This window comes from Streptopelia decaocto (assembly GCF_964273445.1).
Source record: "Streptopelia decaocto genome assembly, chromosome: 20".
Taxonomy (NCBI): domain Eukaryota; kingdom Metazoa; phylum Chordata; class Aves; order Columbiformes; family Columbidae; genus Streptopelia; species Streptopelia decaocto.
In genome coordinates, this window is record NC_138675.1 from 380,329 (window position 1) to 402,958 (window position 22,630).

Sequence of the window (22,630 nt, forward strand, 5' to 3'; positions counted from 1 at the left end):
ATGTCACAGAGGCCTGGGAGAACTTGCTGGTGAAGATGGAGGAAAAGAGGGCAAAGAAATTCTCACTACTTTCCCTTACTAAATTCAGCAGTGGCCACGTGGTGTCTTTGTTTCTCCTTCAACTGTTCCTGCAGTAGTAACAGCTCATTATAGGAACTTGAATTGCCTTACAGGTCTAGACTGAGTTCTGATCTGGACTGTTGCTGTGCTTGGAGGCTGCTGTCCTTGAGGACCAGATGAACTCACTTCTGCCACCCTGCCTGGCAGTTCATTCCATCCGTGTCACAGCTCTGTCTGCAGCACTGACAGCTCCAGCTCCCCAGTCAGGTCCCTGGCTGAGGACATTGCCTCACATCTGGGCTGAACCACCCCAGCTGTGGCACCAGCCCAGCTCTGACCTGCCACAAGAAATCTGCTACCAAGTGTCCAAGAGCCCATGTGTGCAAAGGCTTTGCCTAAGAGCACAAACATGACATGGTCAAAAGATTGATGAATGTCTCTTTACACCTAGGAGTATAAAACCAGAATAAAATACCTAAATTCATTCAACTGAAGATACTCCTCCCCCAGCTTGGAGGAATTAGATCCTTTGCTGTAACATTCCTGGTGTCCTGTCTGATGATGGGACAAGAAAATATGATTGTTATATCAATTCATTTTTTTTAATACAAAGAACACAATGCTGGAAAGAAGTGTCTGTGCAGAGGAGAGAGAATCAACATCACTGATTAGTTCAGGTTGTTTCAAAGGATGTGCCCCTGGAGGCCCAGGGACACCTGGAGGGAGCCCAGAGGACACAAAGAAAGGGACATCATGGGCTGCTGCTGTGCTGCTGAGCTGGGCTGGGCTCCTGGGACACAGGGAGCTCATGGCAAGCGGCAGCGCTGCAGAGAGACAGCTCTGCCCAGGAGCAGCTCCTCTGCACATGCAGCAGGGCTGAGGGCTCTGCCTGGGCACTGAGGGCAGAGGAGCCAGTCAGAGGGAGGGAAACACAGCCTGGGGTGGGAGGATGCAAAGAGCTCACTGGGAGAAAAAACTTCACAGATATGAAGCCTGTGGCTGTAGGGCATTGCATCTGCAAATCATGGCAGAATCTCAGCTGCCACTTTTCAGAGCCTACAAGAGACGTAAGTACAACTGTCAGAGATTCTCTGATGCAGAGGAGAGGATGTGCTGCAGAGCAGGGGTTGCCTTCTGCACTGTCAGTGACAAGACGTGAATGCTGCCTTCTCCCCAGGATGGCTGTGGGGTGTAAATGTAAATGTGCAGGCAGGGGTGCCCAGGGCTGTCCTGCAGAGCAGGGTCCCTGCACCCCAGGGCTGTGCCGGGCAGGGACTCTGCCGCCTGCCAGGGTCAGCGCTCAGCCTGCCCGGGAGATCCCAACAACACTGAGGGGAGAAGATGTGGGTGGCCGAAGCAACCTCCAGCAGGTCAGGCTCCTTCTGCTGCTGGGTTCTCCGTGGGTCAGGGCTGCCCACAGCTTCAGCTCACTGCAGACTGCTTCCAATTGGAGCTTTCAAGGAGAAGATCTATACAGGTATTACTTTAAAGATAAGGAGCTTTCTTGTGTCTGTCTTTTCAGTTTCGTACTCCAAGACTGAAGGGGCGGGAGGGGCGTGCGGGAAAGGCTAAATGTAAAAAAGAGCTCTTAAGTTTTAACAAGTCACTGAGACTCCTGAACTGCAACTCTGAGTGATCAGTACATCTGCCAGAACCCTTGGAACATCCTTTCAGTCACTTTTTTGCCTATGGACAGCAGCAGCATCACATCTGCTGAACCCGTCAGCCTTACTCTGACATGTCCTGTTTTCCAACCTGCAAACAGGAAGATGCCCCCAGGCAGTGCCCTGTGAACAGGCAGGATCTGTAGGGCCAGGGTGAGGGCACTGAGCGTGGGATGGTCTGTGAGCACTGACAGGGAAGAGACATGGACAGGGAGGAGAATCTCCAGGCAGCTGGGAAATGATCAGAAATGAGAAGAAACTAAACCCGGAATGGTTATGGGAGGGAGAACAGAGAAAAGTCCCTATGATCCCCTGCAGTGCAGATCCCTCCTCTGAGCAGCCCCCTGGCCTCCTCTCCCACCCAGCAAAGCTTCTGCCCTCAGGGCCGGGGGCTCCAAGGCATGAAGCAGCTCCTGTGCAGCCAGAGCTGCAGTTCCTCTGCAGAGCACAGGGGCTGAGAGCAGCTGCCCGGCAGTGTTGGTGTCTGGGATGTGGCTGCACAGCTGGGGAAGGGTGACGCTGTCTGAGTGCCCGGCTGCCTCTGCCCTGGCCTCTCTCACACCCACCCTCCCCACATTTTCCTTCTTGCTCCCCTGCTCTGGGTCAGTGATGTTGGGATCTTGTTCTTGCTGTCAGGCTCTCTGGGGATGGGAGTTTCAGCTGCAGAGTCACAGCCTGATCTTGTGGGTCCTTTCCTGCAGGTGTGTCCATGGGAACATGTGTCCCAGCTTTGCTCTGACCTGTGGGGCTGTGGGCAATGCAGTCTGTGGGGCTGGGGAATGAGCTGAGTCTCCCTTAATCAAATGTCATTATTAGAACACTTCACTATGTCCTTGAGGTTTCCTTCCAAGCTGTGAGCTTCCCTCCAGGATGCAAACCTGTCCTCCAGCATCTGTGTGTTATCTGAATGCCCCGTGGAGAAGTGCAGAGATGCTGTGATAGAGAAAATGCTGTTGGATTTGTGAAACGAGCCGTGTGTGTCGTGGTCCAAACACAGGGTACTGAGACCTTAGGAAAGGGTGAGACATGTCATGGTTTCATCTGACAAAACTGAACCCCAGGTCTGTCCCCTGCCCCCCGTTCCCATGACCCCATGCTGCAGAGCAGGTCTGACTCCTCTGCAGCCAGCAGGCACAGGCTCTGCTCTTCACTGCACCTCCAGCCAGCACCACCCAGGGCTCAGACACGGAGCTGAAGGAAGGTCTGGAAAAGGACAATGGGTGTGGACTAGGGGAGGGTGTATGAGAAATGGCTTTGATTTTGCTCAGAGAAATGTCCCGTAACTTGTCACTGTCTTTTCTTTGTCTGTCAGTGCCCCAGGCTCATCGGCAACAGATGTCCAACAGCAGCTCCATCACCCAGTTCCTCCTCCTGCCGTTCGCAGACACGCGTGAGCTGCAGCTCTTGCACTCCTGGCTCTTCCTGGGCATCTACCTGGCTGCCCTCCTGGGCAATGGCCTCATCATCACCACCATAGCCTGGGACCAGCACCTCCACACCCCCATGTACTTCTTCCTGCTCAACCTCTCCCTCCTCGACCTGGGCTCAATCTCCACCATTCTCCCCAAGTCCTTGGACAATTCCCTCCGGGACACAAGGGCTATCTCATTTTTGGCATGTGCTATACAAGTCTTCATCTTTCTCTTGTTTATTGCAGCAGAGTATTTTCTTCTCACAGTCATGTCCTATGACCGCTACATTGACATCTGCAAACCCCTGCACTACGGGACCCTCCTGGGCAGCAGAGCTTGTGTCCACATGGCAGCAGCTGCCTGGGCCACTGGGTTTCTCATTGCTCTGCTGCACACGGTCAGTACATTTTCACTGCCCCTGTGCAAGGGCAATGCCCTGGGCCAGTTCTTCTGTGAAATCCCCCAGATCCTCAAGCTCTCCTGCTCACACTCCTACTTCAGGGAAGCTGGGCTTATTGTGGTTAGTGTCTGTTTAGGATTTGGGTGTTTTGTGTTCATTGTGCTGTCCTATGTGCAGATCTTCAGGGCTGTGCTGAGGATCCCCTCTGAGCAGGGACGGCACAAAGCCTTTTCCACATGCCTTCCTCACCTGGCTGTGGTCTCCCTGTTTATTTGCACTGGCGTGTTTGCCCACCTGAAGCCCCCCTCCATCTTCTCCCCATCCCTGGACCTGCTGATGTCCGTTCTGTACTCGGTGGTGCCTCCAGTTGTGAACCCCCTCATCTACAGCATGAGGAACCAGGAGCTCAAGGATGCCCTGAGGAAACTGATGACTGGATTATTTTCTAAAGCAATAAGCTGACCATCATCTTCTGCATTACAGTTATAGTGTAAATTGTTGCAGGCCCAGCCTGTCTTCTGTGTTTTTTGTTGCTATTTGTGGTTTTTCATATGTGAGAATATTGTCATCCCCTTTCAAATTCACTGTCATCTCTGCTTTCTGAGGGGCTGTGTAAAAGAGGAGCTGTGCTCTATGTGTGTTTAAACAAATTAAAAGGACTTGCAGCATCTATTTTTTCCTGAGATCCCTTCATCAAGGCCTGTTTGGAGCTGCAGGGACAGTTCCTGTGTGCATGGGAGGAGGGGAAAAGAGTCCAGCATCGCAGCACTGCCAGGGAGCAGTGAAGCTTCATCTTCCAGAGCTGTTCTCATTCCACTCCCACACTCTCCTTCTGATCCCTCACCTCCATCCCTGGGAAAGTGATGGAACAACTTATCCTTGGTGCCATCTCAAGGCATATGAAGGATAAGAGGGTCATTAGGAGCCGTCAACATGGTTTCACCAAAGGGAAGTTGTGCTTGACCTACCTCATCACCATTTATGAGGACATAACGAGGTGGATAGATGATGGCAGAGCAGTGGATGTGGTCTACCTTGACTTCAGTAAAGCATTTGACACCGTCTCCCACAGCATCCTCACGGCTAAACTGAGGGCGGGTGGTCTGGATCACAGTATCACAGTATGTTTGGGATTGGAAGGGACCTCAGAAGATCATCTAGTCCAATCCCCCTGCTGGAGCAGGAACGCCTAGGTGAGGTCACACAGGAACATGTCCAGGCGGGTTTTGAATGTCTCCAGAGAAGGAGACTCCACAACCTCCCTGGGCAGCCTGTTCCAGTGCTCTGTCACCCTCACTGAGAAGAAGTTTTTTCTCAAATTTAAGTGGAACCTCTTGTGTTCCAGCTTGATCTCATGGCTGGGAGGAGTGGCTGACATACCAGAAGGCTGTGCTGCCATCCAGCGAGACCTGGACAAGCTGGAGAGTTGGGCGGGGAATAACCTAATGAAATTTAACAAGGGAAAGTGTAGAGTCCTGCATCTGGGCAGGAACAACCCCAGGTTCCTGTATAGGTTGGAAGATTACATATTAGAGAGCAGTGTAGGGGAAAGGGACCTGGGGGTCCTGGTGGACAACAGGATGACCATGAGCCAGCACTGGGCCCTTGTGGCCAAGAAGGCCAATGGCATCCTGGGGTGTATTAGAAGGGGGGTGGTTAGTAGATTGAGAGAGGTCCTCCTGCCCCTCTACTCTGCCCTGGTGAGACCACATCTGGAATATTGTGGCCAGTTCTGGGCCCCTCAGTTCCAGAAGGACAGGGAACTGCTGGAGAGGGTCCAGCGTAGGGCAACGAAGATGATGAAGGGAGTGGAGCATCTCCCTTATGAAGAAAGGCTGACGGAGCTGGGTCTCTTTAGTTTGGAGAAGAGGAGACTGAGGGGTGACCTTATTAATGTTTATAAATATATAAAGGGTGAGTGCCACGAGGATGGAGCCAGGCTCTTCTCGGTGGCAAACAATGATAGGACAAGGGGTAATGGGGTCAAGCTGGAACACAAGAGGTTCCACTTAAATTTGAGAAAAAACTTCTTCTCAGTAAGGGTGACAGAGCACTGGAACAGGCTGCCCAGGGAGGTTGTGGAGTCTCCTTCTCTGGAGACATTCAAAACCCGCCTGGACATGTTCCTGTGCGACCTCACCTGGGCGTTCCTGCTCCAGCAGGGGGATTGGACTAGATGATCTTTTGAGGTCCCTTCCAATCCCAAACATACTGTGAAACTGTGAACCTCTGCCAATGTGCCCACAGGCCATATACAGGAAAAGGCCTTGGAGACGGGTTGTCATGTCCATTCCACCTGAGTACATGACAGGACAGCAGCAGGGACATGGTCGTGTCTGTCAGAGAAGCTGAAAAGCCAGCAGCAGTCCTGGGATTTAGAAGATCATGGTGAGGTGACCTCTTTCCAGTCAGGTAAAAAAACAGAAGAAGCCTGACAGTGGGTTCCCTGCATGAAGAGAAGTTTCTGAGGTGGCTGAGCTTCCCTTGGTAGAAGGAAGAAGCAGGAAAGACAAAAAAATGTCAGAAAGTACAGTTTGGAAGGTGAGGACTGGATATCAGGAGGAAGAAATGTCACTGGAAGGGCAGTGCTATGGGGCAAGAGGTCATCCAGAGGGAGCTGGATCAGCCCATGGTTTGTGTTCCAAAGAAAAGCCAGTGAGGGTGCAGACACAGCAGTGAAGGTGCAGAAATGGTGGTGTGAGAGCAGGTGGGGAAGCGAGATGTGTGTCTGCAGCCTGCAGGGAAAGAGGGGCAGGGGTAGGACTGTGTAGAACAGCCTGTGATGGAGATGGCAAAGGGTGCTATATGGTTGGAAAGGACCAACAGAGCACAGGTGTCTGTCCCCTTGTCTCTGCCACTGAGGCCTATGGGAAGACATGTTGTCCTCATGGCACTGGGGCCTCGTTGCCTCCTTGCAGCCCCATGGGGAAGTTGGAAGTTGTTGTCCCAGTGTTGTCCTCCCCTTGGCCTTGCAGACCCACATCCCACGGTCCCAGGAAGAGCCCTGAGCCATGTGTGAGGGACAGGATCCCCCTTCCCATTGCCTTGAGGTCATGGCTTCTCCTTTCTGCTTCAGAAAGCAAACCAAGCAAACTCCCCCTGGGAGTTATATCACTTTTCTTTACATCAAATTCTCCACTGAAGTTTACGCCTGGATCTTACAGCTTTTCTGCAGTTGGCAAATGTGATGCCCATCTACAGGAATGGCCAGAAGGAGGATCTGGGGAACTACTGTCAGTCTAACTTCTGTGCTGGGCAAGGTCATGGAGCAGATGATCTTAAGTAACATCACATTGCACTGACAAGAGAACTATGTGATTGGGCCCAGTCAACATGGGTTTATGAAAGACAGGTGCCGTCTGACCAACCTGATCTTCTTCTATGGCAAGGTGACGCCCCTAGTAGATGAGGGAACGGCTGTGGATGTTGTGTACTTAAGACTTCAGTAAATCCTTTGACACCGTATCCCACAGCATCTCCTGGAGAAGCTGCAGCTCATGGCCTGGATGGTGTTTCTGCGATGGATAGAGAACTGGCTGAAGGGCTGGGCCCAAAGAGTTGTGAATGGAGCCAAATCCAGTTGGCAGCCGGTCATGAGTGGTGTCCCCAGGGCTCAGTATTGGGGCCAGTTCTGTTTAATCTCTTTATCAATGATCTGGATGAGGTGATCGAGTGCACTCTTAGTAAGTTTGCAGATGACACCAAGTTGGGTGAGAGTGTTGATCTGCTGGAGGGTGTGAAGGCCATGCAGAGGGATCTGGACTAGCTGAATCATTGGGCTGAGGCCCGTTGTCTGAGTTTTAACCAGAACAAGTGCCAGGTCCTGCACTTGTGTCATAGCAACCCCAGGCAGCACTACAGGCTCAGGAAAGAGTGGCTGGAAAATTTTCTGGTGGAGAAGGATATGGGGGTGTTGATCGACAGCAGCTGAACAGGAGTCAGTGTGTGTGCCCAGGTGGTCAAAAAGGCCACGAATAGTATTCTGGCTTGTATCAGGAACAATGTGGCCAGTGGGACTAGAGAAGTGATTGTGACACTGTACTTGGAACTGGTGTGGCTGCACCTTGAATCCGGTGTTCAATTTCAGATCCCTCATCATAAGAAGGACATTGAGGCACTAGAGAGAGTGCAGAGGAGGGAACGGAGCTGGTGCGGGGCTGGATCAGAAGTGTGACAAGGAGCGGTTGAGGGAGCTGGGGCTGTTCAGCCTGGAGAACAGGAGGCTGAGGGGAGACCTTATTGCTGTCTACAACTGCCTGAAAGGAGGTTGAACATGGAGGGTGTTGGTCTCTTCTCCCAAGTAGGAAGTGATAGGACAAGAGGAAAAGGCCTCAAGTTGCACCAAGGAAGGTTAAGATTGGATATTAGGAAAAAATTCTTCCTGGAAAGGGTTGTCAAGCATAGGGACAGGTTGCCCAGGGAAATGGTGGAGTCGCCATCCCTGCAGGAGTTTAAAAGGAGTTTAGATGAGGTTTTTAAGGGAGATGGTTTAGTGCTCGAGTCAGGTTATGGTCCGACTCGATGATCCCGAGGGTCTCTTTCACCTGAAACAATTCTATGATTCTGTGATACACAGTGCATAAGTCTTCTGTCACTTCTTCTAAGTGCTCTTTACATACCTGCCTCTTTACCTACAGTCCTGAAACTTTTCTAATTAAGCACAAAAGTCTTGAACACTAGATATAAATTATGGAAGTGACATGTCTTTATCAGTCTTGTCTGATACCTGCCAGTTCCAGGCAAACACCTTAGGTACCCAGGGGCCTCTCGAGGTTTGCACTGGGTGCTTATAGTGAGACCATGAAGCTCCGCCTGAAAACCTGAGAATTCCCCTCAAAACTGAAAACCAAACCAAATGAAACCAAACTAAAGCAACAACAACAAGAAGAACAAAAAACCCCACGCTTTTTTAATCAGATGAAATAATTCAGTATTTCCAATAAAATGTCTGTGGAATCTCTATTCTGCCAAAATAAATTTTTGGAATGTGCGTGTACTGTGGGAGAAGAAACATTGACCTTTCCTTGTGCTTGCATTGCCAGAATTCTGTCTATCACGATGTGTATTTAAATCCCCTGAACATCCAGGTGTTTCCACCTGTCCTTATTCAGCTCACCATGTCTGAACTCATCTCTTCAGAAGCCTGTCTGGACATTTGCACTTTCCATTGCTCATTCAGAGCCCTCTCAGCTCTCACTCTGCTTTGAGCTTCAGGCAGGTAAAGTCTTTCAGCAGTTGCTCTCATACTCCCTATAGGCAACTCTTCAATTATGGCAATGGACCTTGCTGGAAACTACTTAATTTAACCATAGAGCTGATAAACATCATTAAGTTCTATTGTGTTTTGGTTTTTTTTTTCTCCTTTTTTTGTTTCCTCTAATTAAAAATTCCCCCAGTGCCTGTTTACATCCAGTTCTCTAAGGAAACATGAAGCAATTCCTGCAAAGAAACCGTAACAATCAGGTGCAAACTTCAGTGCAGAATCTGATGTAAAGAAATGTGATGTAAATCCCAGGGGGCCAGTGAGTGAAACAAGGAGTTTAGGGAGCTGATTATAGATTTCCTGCTAACAATTTGAGTAGAGAAACTTTCTTCACAGGAACTGCTCTGTTTATTTGACACCTTTTATGTTTCCTTTCTCCTGCCTTTTTTTTTTTTTTTTTTTTCCTTATTCCTCCACCTATTCCTTCTTCCAAAACCTTTCCAGGGGAAAGATTCCTTGAATCACAGAGTAACTCAGGTTTGAACATCATCTTGTCTCACTGTCCTGCTCAGGGCAGGGTGAACCAGGTGAGGTTGTCCAAGACCTCTGCCCAGCTTTGCACCATCCACAAAGGAGCTGAAGGTTCACTCCGTCACATCATTCAGGGGGAGAATAAAGACATTCAACAGTGTCGGTCCAAGTGCTGGTCAGTGAGGGATTCCACTGGTAACTGGCTCTATGGGGCACTTTGTACCACTGGTGACATTTGGGCTTCATCATCCAGCCAACTTCCCACCCAGCGTCCACTTCTTTAGCCCAGAGAGAACCAATCACATTATAAGGACATCACAGGAAACCATGTTTGACACCTTGCAAAATTCCATGTGCACAACATGCTTTTCTTTCCCTGCCCATTTGGGTTCAGCAATCCCTTTCTTATTTTCCCAGTGCCTGAACATGGCTTCATGAAGACTTGTCCCATCCCCTTCCCATGGAAGGACACAGGCTGACCAGCTCGGAATTCTCACAGTTCTTGTTCATGCCCATCTTGAAGACAGGTTTGCCAACTGCCCTTTCCAAGGGCCTCAGAACCTCTCTGATTGCTCTGGCACAATTCAGAATCACAGTGTAAGAGTCGGTCCGAAGAACAGTATTTGTCTGAACATCAACATCAGGGACTTAAAGAACAGATGCCCTGATAGAGAGAATTGTACAAGGACTTGGAGAGAGGCCTGAGGAAAATAATTGTGTTATACACGTCTCTCCAACCTGGGGCAATAGCTGCTGTCCAGAAGGTGGATTTCACCTGCTGCATCAGCCAACCTTGCCCCCACCTCCTCTCTGTTACAAAGGCCAATGAAGAAGACCAGGCGCAGAGACATGCAGAGGGTCTTGAGGCCACCCAGTGGACCAGTAAGATACCCCTGAATGCAGGGTGATGCAGGCACAGATGGGTTCTGACAAGCAAAGCGGGGACTCTTCAGGCCTGCGCAGTTAAGCCTGGATTACAAAACAAAGGCAGAGATTGGCCTCAATCCATGAGAGTGAGGGCGGGTGAAGAAGCATAAAAGATGATTCCCGACTGGACATCACTGAGCTTCCCCCCACCAAAGGATCCCAGATCACAACGGAGGACTGGCAGGACTCTTCTTACAGGACCTGGGACCAGAGGGAGACTTGTTTGGTGGTAGCCAATTCTTTTTCCCCCTTTTTCTTTTTCCTGCCTTTTTCTCCACTTACTCTATCACGTGCTGCTTTACAGGCAAAATAATAAAGTAACACTGTTTGATTGAATTATAACCACTTGGCATTTTGGTTGCCTTAATTTTGCACTTCAAGATCAAGGTAAATGAACCATCATGAGTCCATCACCAAATGGACTGTGACACCTCCCCAGGACACCGGCCTTGCCAGTTGCAGACACCAGGACACACGAACGCCCCATTGGGGCTGCAGCCCCATTCCAGATACTGGTACAGACAACCCCAGTCACACACATGCACACACACCCTTATGTCCAGTGACTCTGGTCTCTCAGTTGCTGGCACCAATGTCATACAGGCTGCCTGACCCTCTGGTCTGGCTCTGGTTGCTACACTCACACGTTCACGCAGAGAATAGATCTGCTCACATAGCAAAGACTTAGAAATTAAGTTTAATGAGAAGACAGGACAGACTGCACTGGTTGGGCTCCTTCCCCAAACTTCCTATGGTAAGTCCTGTGTAATCCAAAAGTGCTCTTCCCCTGCATCCCCTAATGTGACCTGCAGCCCTAGGCAACAATCTCGTTAATCTAAGTGGTGATCCAGAGAGCTGCTCTCAGTGACTCCTCTTGATGAGCTTCACACCTGGACAATGAGGCTGATGGCTCTCCCAGGGTAGCCTTGAGACAAGATGTTCATTCTTCAGAGCCTGTAATTAGGGTTCCCACTTGCCAATGAGCCTCTGTGCTCTTCTTGGTTTTGGAGATGGGCTCGCGATGAGCTGGTGGCTCCCCAGTGATGGTGCTGGGAGCAGTCGGGTCAGGATATTAACTTACTCCTCCTGCCATTGTTAGTGCCTTCTTTGTGTGTGCAGAGGAGCTTTTTATCACTTAACACAATCCAACGAGAAAGGACAAGAGGAAAAGACCTCAAGTTGCACCAGGGGAAGTTCTGATTGGATATTAGGAAAAAATTCTTCCTGGAAAGGGTTGTTAGGCATTGGAACAGGCTGTCCAGGGCAGTGGGGGAGCCACCATCCATGAAGATGTTTAAAAGGTGTTTAGGCAAGGTTCTTAGGGACATGGTTTAGCACTAGAGTTGGGTTATAGTTGGACTTGATGATCCTGAGGGTCTCTTCCAACTGAAAGGATTCTATGATTCTATAAATCTCCTGAGGTATCTCTGTCTGGAGGTTACATACATATGCATTGGTATTATTTAACATATGATAGCAGATCACTGGAATTGCTGTCCAGAAATGCCTCATGAAAAGCTGTGTTGTTGTACGGGCAATGGCTGCATTCAGGGCCAGTATCACAGTCTTGTTTCTAAGACTGTAGATGAATGGATTTAAGAATGGGTGCAAGATGGTGTTCAGCAATGGTACAATTCTGCTGTTCTACAAGGAAACATCTACTGAAGGACCCAGGTAGAAAGCAATGTAGCTCCCTTATTCAATTGTCAAGGTGGTGAGGTGGGAAGAACATGTAGAATAAGCTTTTTGCTTACCAGAGGCAGCTGGAAGATGTAGAATACAGAAAAGGATGCACATGTAAAATGCCAGAGTTAAACATAAGGAACCCAGAATGACAAATGATAAGAAAACAGAGTCTACTTTCCAAAGCAGGCTGGTGTCAGAGCAGGACAGTTTGAATAAGGGGGAGAAAAAGCGATGGATCTCATTAGAGTCACAGAAAGTCAGCTGGGAGAGGATGACCAGGTGGTAACTCACGAGTGTGAAGCGTGTGACCCAAGGAGCAACAACCAGGTGGATGCAGAGCTGAGGCTTCATAATGGCAGCACAACGCAAAGGTTGGCAGATGGCAACACAGCGGTCAAAAGTCATAACAAAAAGTAGAACAACTCTGTACAGCTCAGGGCAAAACAGAAATAGGATTGGGCAAAGCAGCTGCTTAGTGAGACTGTTCTCCTACCAGAACTCAGGATCACAACCAACTTGATGCTTGTGGAGGATGTAAACCAGATTTCCAGGAAGGCCAGATTGCAATGAAAAAGTACATGGGGGTTTGAAGGCAGTGATCTGCATACATGAGGAAAATGATGGTAGAGTTCCACTGTTGTCAGATATATGAGTAGAAAGACCAGGGAGAGTACAAGCTGTAGTCTTTGATAAAGCCTCTAGGATGAACCCAGTAACTGCAGTTTCATTTTCTGGTCCCAGGTTGAATTTCGGTTTGTTATGCTGAGAAAGGAACATGGCAAAAAGCAAGTGTGATAATTCCACAGTCTGGGTGAAAGGCTCTACAAAACCTTCTCTGCTTCTTTCCTTTCTTGCAGTCTTCCTATAGTATATGGGTAGAGTACTCCAAGCATTTCTCATACCCTGATTTTTCTGTATCATATTTCAGTTGGAGTTCTCAGGGAATTTGTTGTCTTCTTTCTACCTTTTTCAAACATGCATAAAGAATTCTTCCTTCATGACAGAGGATTTTAAAGTCTGTTAGCTATTTTACCCCATTCCTGGCAAATTCCAGTTTCACGCAGACTGGAAGAGATTTGTAACTTCTCTTTTGCATGCCAGCTATACGTTGGGAGGACCCAGCCTTGAGAGTTTTCTCCCGTCTCCATTGATTATGCAGGGACCCTTGAGAAAACAAATTATCACAGGCATCTGTTGTGAAGTAGGTGAAACTCACTATTCAAGTCTCAAATCTCCCATTTCTTGAGTTATTATGTTTTTTAAATCAAACTACACATCTAGGAGAAAGAAGCACAAAAAAAGTCCACATATACAATAAAGACTAGTGTTTATCCCTTCATCTTTACATTTGTTTTCAGTCGTGGAAAGGAGTAGAGCAGACGGCTCCAAAACCAGGATGATTCAAAATGCAAGGGGAGAAGGGGGAGAGGAGGAGATGGTGGATTTGAGGTCGTGAAACAAAGTTGTGTGGGTGTGCAACCAAAACTCTTTAGTCATTAGTCACCTGGGTGGTCCAAGGACTTGTCCATCTCATCATCAGAGACAACAGGAGAAACTGGTCTGAGACAATGGATCAATTTGAAACCAAGTGACTGAGTTCAGTCAACCTCCTTCAACATCATCCACCTCCAAAATAAGCAAAAATTAGTCACCTTCAAATTAAATGTTGACCTGACTTGTGTGGGATTTCTCCAGGTGGGATTCCAGACAGTGCTGGAGACAGGCAGATCCTGCTGTGCCTGGGCCTATTTCCTGTGCATAAAGGTAGTTATTAACATCCTGGGTGAAGAATCTGACTGTTTCAGAGATCCCTGTAGAAGTTTCTGCTGCAAAACTGAATAAAATTGAGTAAACAGTAATTACCTCAGTTGCTTGCACATGCCAGAGAGGATGTGCAGGACAACAGGCTGGCTGCATTATAAGAACTCAGCAGAACAGTTGTAAGGGGAGACTCACTTGATCCAGTTGAAGACACGGTTGCAAATATCCTTGCAAAGGAGTCTCTCCAAAGAATAGGCAAGGACGTAAGGAGACAGAGGGAAAGAAGCAGAGATACAAAATGTGCCAATACAAATTGAGAAGATCCTCTGAAAAGTGTTTCTCAACTTGAATCATAGGTAGGCAATGTATTTTGGGAAATGATGGCATAAAAACATTCACATAGAGATACAGTGTTTAGTTAGCTTGCTGAAACTTGTCCATGGTGCTGTCAAAACAAACAAACAAACTAACTAGCTAACTAACTAACTATGAAAAGTTTCATGAGAATTAGTTTAAAAATACTAGCAGTATGGAGATGCACCTGGCAGGCAGAGGAAGACCACCAGCAGGCCCATGTGAGGCACGGAAATGACCTTACAACCCTTGAGATTGTAAAGAAGGTATGTATTTACAGCACTGGACACATGGGGAATAATTTCACCTAATATCTGTGTATTTCGAGTAGCTGTGAGCTTGGTTAAATGCAGTAAAGTGTTACATATTCATGAAAATTTTAGGAACGCCTATACATATTCATAACCTGTCCTTGAGAAGGTGGTTCTTACTACAATGAGTTCCGGGAGACCATTTCCATAGTCTCCAGCTCCTCATGGTTGCAGCTGCGCAGTGATCGTGAGCCCGGGTCCTCTTATCTGTACACGGTCACCATTGGTCCAGTGTGACGAGTTGGCTGGGACACAGACTGCTGAGCTGGTTTGAACTGGCGTATCTCCTGTCTTGTGCTCAAGTTTCTGTTATCTAGTTCACCCAAGGATGCACCCAAGGTTTTTTATCTTTGCAATGTGTGAGCGAACTCCTGTTTCTCATACAATAATTTACACAAAGCTAAGCAAGGTTAGGCAATAGTGATGTGGGTTAAGGGTTAGCTCTCTGTTAGCTCTTTAAGTGTTAATTAGTTAATTGTTAATTCCCTGTATCAAGCTGGTGGAGGTGAAGTCACCCTGCCTGGGGTAGGGGAGGATGTGACTGTCAGCGCCTTGGTACCACCCTGGTGTGTACATGGGGACAGGCACAGTGGGGCACAAAAGGTGCTAAGGAGCCATCGACTGCCCTATTGAAGGCTCTGGATCTCAGGGAAATGTGCAACTGCCACAGCGAGGCATTGTGATGACACTGGTGATGTCACAAAAGGCCCCGTCCAGGCATCCCTTTAAAAAAGGGGCAGGGGTTGCAGAGCTGCATCCTCTGGCAGGATAGGGAGGCAGCCACCCCACCATGGTGTGGTCCCAGTGAAAGAGGAGACGTGGTCACAGCCAGACACACTGCTGCGGCCAGCGTCGCTACTGGAGCTGCTCTTGCCACTGCAGTGTCCCAGCCCTGGAAACTGTGAGGCCACTACAAGTCAGTATTTCCCATCCCTGGACACCTTGGGCCACTCAAGGTAAAATTTTCTGTCCCTGGACCAATTAGGGTACCAAGACCTAAAATGTGATATCTCTGTCCTGCTGCCCAGCCCAGGCTTTTTTACCTCTACCTGTGCCCCACTGCCTGTCTTTCACTTTTGCCTGTCTTTGCGCTGCCTCACTCACCATTTTTCTCTGTCTGTGTCACCCTGTCCTGCTCCCTGTCTCTGTGTTTCTCTGACAATTCATGTCCTCCTCCCTTCTCTCTTTGTCTCTCCCATGTCCTTCATCCTATCTGTTTTCTTTCTATCTTTATTTCTTTCTTTCTCTGAAGTCAGAGAGTCACAGAGTCACACTCACAGAGTCACAGAGTCACAGGCACACTCAGAGGGTCCCAGACGCAGAGTCACAGTCACAGATTAACAGTCACAGTCACAGAGTTACAGTCACAGAATCACAGTTAGAGTGTCACAGTGTCACAGTCACAGAATCACAGTCAGAGTGTCACATTGTCACAGAGTCACAGTCACATAGTCATAATCACAGAGTAACACGTCACAGAGTAACAGTCATAGTCACAGACAGAGTCACAGTTGCAGCCACAGAGTCACAGTCACAGAGTCACAGATGTCACAGAGTCACATAAGTCACAGGGTCAAAGTCACAGAGTCACAGTCTCAGAGTCACAGAATCATAGTCACAGAGTCACAGAGTCACTGAGTCAGAGTCAGATAGAGTCACAGAGTCACAGACACACAGTCACATACTCAGAGTCACAGAATCACAGAGTCACAGAGTCAGAGTCACAGTCACAGAGTCACAGAGTGACAATCACAGTCACACAATCACAGAGTCAAAGACTCACAGAGTCATGGTCACACAGTCACAGAGTCACAGAGTCATAGTCACATAGTCAGAGATGTCATAGAGTCAGCATCATAGTCATAGAGTCACAGACACAGAGTCACAGTCACATCCACAGAGTCACAGAGTCACGAAATCTCAGTCACACAGTCACAGTGACAGTCACAGAGTCAGAGTCACAGAGTCACAGATGTCAGAGAGTCACAGTCATAGTCACAGAGTCACAGACACTGATTCACAGTCACAACCACACAGTCACAGACACAGAGTCCCAGAGTCACATAGTCCCAGAGTCACATTCAAACAGTAACAGAGTCCCAGAGTCGCAAATACGGAGTCACAGTCACAATCACAGAGACACAGCTACCGAGTCACAGTCACAGAGTCACAGTCACAGGGTAAGCCTCACAGAGTAGCAGTCACATAGTCATAGAGTCACAGTCACAGAGTCACAGAGTCAGAGTCAGAGTCACAAATGTCAGAGAATCACAGTCACAGAGTCACATAATCACAGAGTCACATTCACAGAGTCACCGAGTCACAGAGTCAGGGTCATAGTCACAGAAAAACAGTGTCACAGTCACAGAGTCACAGAGTGACAGAGTTACAGGGTCACAGTCACAGAGTCACAGTCACAGAGTCAAAAATGTCAGAGAGTCAGAGTCACAGAGTCACATAATCACAGAGTCACGTTCACAGAGTCACAGAGTAAGGGTCACAGTCACAGATAAATAGTGTCACAGTCATAGAGTCACAGAGTGACAGAGTTACAGGGTCATAGTCACAGAGTCAGAGTCACAGTCACAGAGTCACACAGTCAGAGTCATAGAGCCACAGTCACACTCACAGAGTCACAGAGTCACAAATGTCAGGGAGTCACAGTTACACAGTCACCAAGTCACAGTCACATTCACAAAGTCACAGAGTCACAGAGTCAAAGTCACAGGGTCACAAATGTCAGAGAGTAACAGTCACAGAGTCACAGACACAGAGTCACAGCTGTCAGAGTCACAGTCACAGTAACAGAGTAACAGTCACAGAGTCACAGTACAGAGTCACAGAGTCAGAGTCATAGAATCACAGTCTCAGAGTCACACAGTAACAGAGTCACAGAATCACATTCACAGAGTTACAGAATAAGAGCTGCAGGGTCACAGAGTCACATAGTCACAGAGTCACACAGTCACAGAGTCATGGTCACAGAGTAACAGAAGTCACAGAGTTACAGGGTCACAAACACAGAGTCACCAAGTCACAGAGTCACCAAGTCACAGAGTCACAGAGTCACTGAGTCACAGAGTCACAGAGTCATAGAGTCACGGAGTCACAGAGTCACAGAGTCACAGTCACGGAGTCACAGATGTCACAGAGTCACAGTCACATTCACAGAGTAATGGTCACAGAGTCACGGAGTCACAATCATATAGTCACAGAGTCACAGTCACATTCACAGAGTAACATTCACAGAGTGACAGAGTGACATTCACAGAGTCACCAAGTCACCAAGTCACAGAGTCAGGGTCACAGTCACAGATAAACAGTGTCACAGTCATAGAGTCACAGAGTGACAGAGTTACAGGGTCACAGTCACAGAGTCAGAGTCATAGTGTCACAGTCACACTCACGGAATCACAGGGTCACAGAGTTACAGTCACAAATGTCAGAAAGTCACAGTCACAGAGTCACAGTCACACTCACGGAATCACAGGGTCACAGAGTTACAGTCACAAATGTCAGAAAGTCACAGTCACAGAGTCACAGTCACAGAATCACAGACGCAGAGTCACAGTGTCACAGATGTCAGAGAGTCACAGTCACAGATTCACAGATGTCACAGAGTCACAGTTACAGAGTAACGATCGCATAGTCACAGAGTCACAGTCTCAGTCACAGATTAACAGTCACAGATGCACAGAGTCACAGTTACGGAGTCATAGAGTGACAGACTTACAGGGTCACAGTTATAGAGTCACAGTCACACTCACAGAGTCACAGAGCCAGAGAGTCACAGTCTCCGAGTCACAGGGTTACAGAATCACAGTCACAGACTCACAAATATCAGAGTCAGAGTCACAGAGTCACAAATATCAGAGAGTCACAGTCACAGAGTCACAATCACAGGCACGGTCACAGACTCAGAGTCACAGAGTCACAGATGTCAGAGAGTCACAGTCACAGAGTTACAGAGTCACATAATCACAGAGTCACATTCACAGAGTCACAAACATCACACAGTCACAGATTAGGAGTCACAGTCATAGAGTCACAGACACAGATACACAGAGTCACCGACACAGATACACAGAGTCACCATCATGGAGTCGCAGTGACTGAGTTACAGGATCACAGTCACAGAGTCAGAGAGTTACAGGGTCACAGTCATAGATTCAGAGTCACTAGAGTCACAGACTCACATAGGCACAGAGTCACAGTCACAATCACAGAATGACAGTCACAGTCACATTGTTTGGTGACAAGATTTTCTCAGGCTGCTTCCTAAAGACTCTCAGGATTATTTTGGAATCCTCTTGATTTCTCCTTAGGTTGTGCAGTACCCGGAATATTTGGACCTTGGCATATACACATCGCAAGCAGCTGGAGCACCACTCCTTTATTCCTTGTATGTTGTCCTGGTCCATGGTGGTTACAGCTGTCAGGCAGGACACTATTACTGCTTCTTAAAGGTAAAAGTCAACTGTGTGATTTGCGTTGGTCTATTGTGTCCTTCAGCGACGTCCTGCCTGTGTTTTTGTTATAAAAACCCTATTGTGCATCTGAAGATAGAATTGCCTTTATTTGCAGTCCAGCGATGGACAGTGGTACAAGATGAATGATGACTCTGTGGTTCCATGTGACATCAAGATGGTTCTCTGCCAGAGTGCTTATTTACTCTTCTATGTCAGGTAAGAACAAGTGTGAAAGGGTGTTCAGAATACACTCCCTCTCCTGTTACTGATCTTGTCCTTGCTGTTCTTCTCTGGTGGGTTCTGCTTTCTATCCTAAGAGAGAATGACCATCCAGCTGAGTTCTGTCTGCTCTGCAGATGGCCCCATCCTTTCTTCTTCCTCCTTCTTTGGCACTAAATACTTGCACTTGTGTAAATTGCCAGCTGTCTGCTCTCTGGGGCTGGCTATCTGTGAAAAGAGGTGAAATGGGGGTCCGAAAGGGTATAAAGATGAGTTCCTGCTCTGAAAGGGGCGGACGTGGCTGGCAGACCATGATCTAATTTCCAGCTTCCAGTCCTGGTTCAGTCTTCTGCGTGTCATATCAAGTGCTGCCAGAAGATGCCAGAATGAGACTGAAGTCACACGGAGGCTGCAAGAACAACCCTAAACTAAGATCCCTGTTGTTTCTCCAAGAACCATGATTTGACCCCTGGAGCGGGTGCTGAACACCAAGCGACACAGAGCACTTGGTTGGCAAAGAAATACCCGCTTGAACAACAATGTGTGCTCCCCACAGTACCCGTTCACCCAAAGGCTGCAAATGAAAAACCACCATGCAGAAAGAGAAAACTCTCCTGTGCAGAGGAGGGTGAAAGTGCACCCGAAAGAAAGTGGCGAAGGTTGGAAGTGAGCCTTCTGGTGATCCAAACTGGAAAAGCAAATGCTAGAAAGGGAAGATGATAAAGTAATCCAAAGAGAACACTGGAGAGGAGGACTATAAAGGAGGCAGCGTTTGCAGCCTCCCCTGGAAATGTTGCCGACCTCTCTGCCAGGTGTTCCAGGTGCACGGCTTATGGACAGAAGCCTTCAGTACTTGTGACTGAAATGACCATCGCAACCAGCAAGGGGCCAGCAAAGGCCACAGACAAACATGCTCAAGAGAATGCTGACCACTGAACTTGACATTTATGACAGAAACAATAAAAATACCATCATAATCAAACCCAGTCCTCAGTGGTGCATCTGATTTCTGTAGAGACTGACCATGCAGGAAAGAACAGAACAGCTTTGGGTGTTCAGGGTTTTTTTTGTTTGTTTGTTTGTTTCTTTAATTTATTTTTAACTTCAGACTTCCTCTATGAAAGCACCCTTGTGATCCATAAAGTGGAAGCTTTCTACAGGTGCTGAGCATCTTAAATTAGCATGTAGAGATCTCAAAGCAAAAATGCCCAGGAACAGAGCATCTCCAGGGTTGCTTGATTAGAGGCTTGGGTTGCATGTGTGGGATTCATTGTGTCTTCTCCCATGTGTGACATTGGATACTAGAGAGACAATGAAAACACAGCATTACAAACATTGCCACTGACCATCCCCATCAACAGGGTCACCTTGTTAACACAACGGATTTCTGCTCTTCTTCCTTGTAGCGGTGAAGAAGGTGGTTCTCCTGGCAAACATGGACAGTGGTGTTGGAGAAAAAAAAAGACAATGTCAATGAGTCTTGAGGATGATATTGCAGTGTCCTACAGGTTCAAGCACCTTCTGGGCCTCTTGTGAATACTGCAATTTGTTGTTCTTTTTGTTGTTTTTTTCCCTTTTCTTAAATATTTCATCACAGAGGTGCCACCACCATTGCTGATTGGCTCAGCCTGGGTCAGGTCTGTCTTGGAGCCGGCTGGACTTGTATCTATGGGACACAGTGGAAGTTTCTCACAGCTTCTCATGGCAGGTGCCCCTGTAGCCCTTTTGTACCTTTTTCCACTGAGGAGGGAGGTGGGTGGGGAGCAATTGTTTTCATCTGCATCACTTGTGCTTCCTGGGTTTTATTTCTTTATTGGCCTTTATTTGCCATTACAATTTATAATTATTCTCATTATTTATTTTACTTATTAAACTGCTTTTATCTCAACACACAAGTTTTCTCACGTTTATTCTGATTCTCCCCCCCATTTCCTCGGCCCATGGACCACCCCTGTGAAATGTCTGTGAAATGTCACAACAGCCCGTTGAGCTCACAGAGTCCGTGGCTTTGGGCTCCGTCTGCTCCGTGGCCACTCCGGGCAGCACAGGTGTCTGTTCCGTGGGGTCACGGGCACCAAACCCAGCTCGGGTGGGAACCAAGAGGGTCCCCTCGTGTTCAGGGCCCAAAGCGCCATCTGCAGCATCTGCCCGCCCTTTTGAGTGCCCAGAGCCTCCTTCTTGGGGACAAATCCTCATGTTTAGGGTCCCAACATGTCTTTCATTACCTGTGGCCTTTGTTTAGAGCCCCCAGTTTCATTTTTAAGTGGAGCTCGTTGCCTGGCAACAACCACCTGGAAGTTGGTGGAGGAGTCAGGACGGCCAATCACATTTGAGGAGGCGTGGAGAAGGTCCGTGATTGATATGTATCCAACCAATAAAGCTTTCAGGCTGCAGGGATGGTGGCAAGGGTTGAAAAGGTGGGCACTGTGAAGGGCGGGCCATGCTGGCTCCACCAATCACGCCTGGAAAGAGATTGGGGTATGGATGATTGACAGGATTTCTGACCAATCATTTGATGGGAGGAGCAAGGGGGCAATCCCAGGCAGCCAATCAGAGGAAACATCACCTCAGGGAAGGGTGGGCGCTGTGCCTGGCAGAGTGACACCTCAGGCAGCCAATCAGAGAGAACCCCCAGGGGCGTGTGGGCCCCGAACCAGCGCACTGACATAACAGGAACTGAATGGAGAAACAGCAGCTCTGTAGAGACTGGACACGAGGCGCAGCGGGATGTCCTTGGTGTGCAAGCTGGGAAAGCGGAATGTTCCACCGAATGAGGAAAGAGCTGCGTGACTTTTGCTGAGTAGCAGCACAAAACGACACCACGCACGCTCAAGAGATCAGGCCCAGGAGCCGACTCTGGGGGCAGCGGCTGCAGAGACAGCGGGGACACCAGAGACCGTCGATGAAGACCCTGGAATGCCAAAGATGGACTTCCAGCAAAGGGTGGGGTTATGTAAATCATTTATGTTTGATGAATGAACTAAACTCTTTTGGGCTCTGTCAGACAATGCCCGACAATGCCCGAGGAAGCCCAACAAAGCACGATAAAGCCCAACAAAGACCTATAGAGTCCAACAGAGCCCGAAAAAGTGTGACAGAGCCCAACAGAGACCAATGAAGCCTGAAAGAGACCGACAGGGCCCGACCACAGAGTGACAGAGCGAGAAAGTCTGACAGGGCCCAACAAGGCCCGACAAAACCCCTTAGAACCCAAAAAAGCCCAACAGAGCTGGAAAGAGCCCGACAGGGCCCAACAAAGCCTGACAAATCCCAATAAAGCCTGACAAATACCTATAGAGCCCATCAGAGCCTGAAAAAGTCTTACAGAGCCCAACAGAGCTTGACAGAGCCCAACAGAGCCTAATAGAGACCAACAAAGCCCAAAAGAGACCGACAGGGCCCAACAGAGCCATAAAAAGTCTGACAGGGCCAGACAGAGCCTGACAAAGTCCAATAAAGCCTGACAAAGCCACTTAGAGCCTGAGAGAGCCTGAAAAAGCCTGGAAAAAGCCCGACAGAGCCCGACAGAGCCTGACAGAGCCCAAAAGAGCCTGACAGAACCTGATAGGGCCCAACAAAGCCTGACATACCCCAGTAAAGCCCAACAAACACCTATAGTGCCCAGGCTCTGTC

General features: G+C 48.4%; 1 protein-coding gene and 1 pseudogene across 2 annotated transcripts; one reads left to right on the plus strand and one right to left on the minus strand.

Moving 5' to 3' along the window:
* Positions 1-3,059: 3,059 nt before the first annotated feature.
* LOC309448367 (olfactory receptor 14A16-like) lies at positions 3,060-3,998 on the plus strand (the record flags this gene model as incomplete). The annotated part of the gene is made up of 1 exon (XM_082069839.1): positions 3,060-3,998. The coding sequence occupies one exon, from the start codon at positions 3,060-3,062 to the stop codon at positions 3,996-3,998; it is 939 nt and encodes a 312-aa protein (XP_081925965.1).
* A 5,704-nt stretch (positions 3,999-9,702) lies between these two features.
* LOC309448368 (olfactory receptor 6F1-like) lies at positions 9,703-18,730 on the minus strand (annotated as a pseudogene). Its single transcript has 3 exons — positions 18,647-18,730; positions 11,644-12,645; positions 9,703-9,897 (listed from the first exon to the last, which is right to left on the minus strand). The product of its transcript is annotated as an olfactory receptor 6F1-like (transcript).
* Between the last annotated feature and the right edge of the window lie 3,900 nt (positions 18,731-22,630).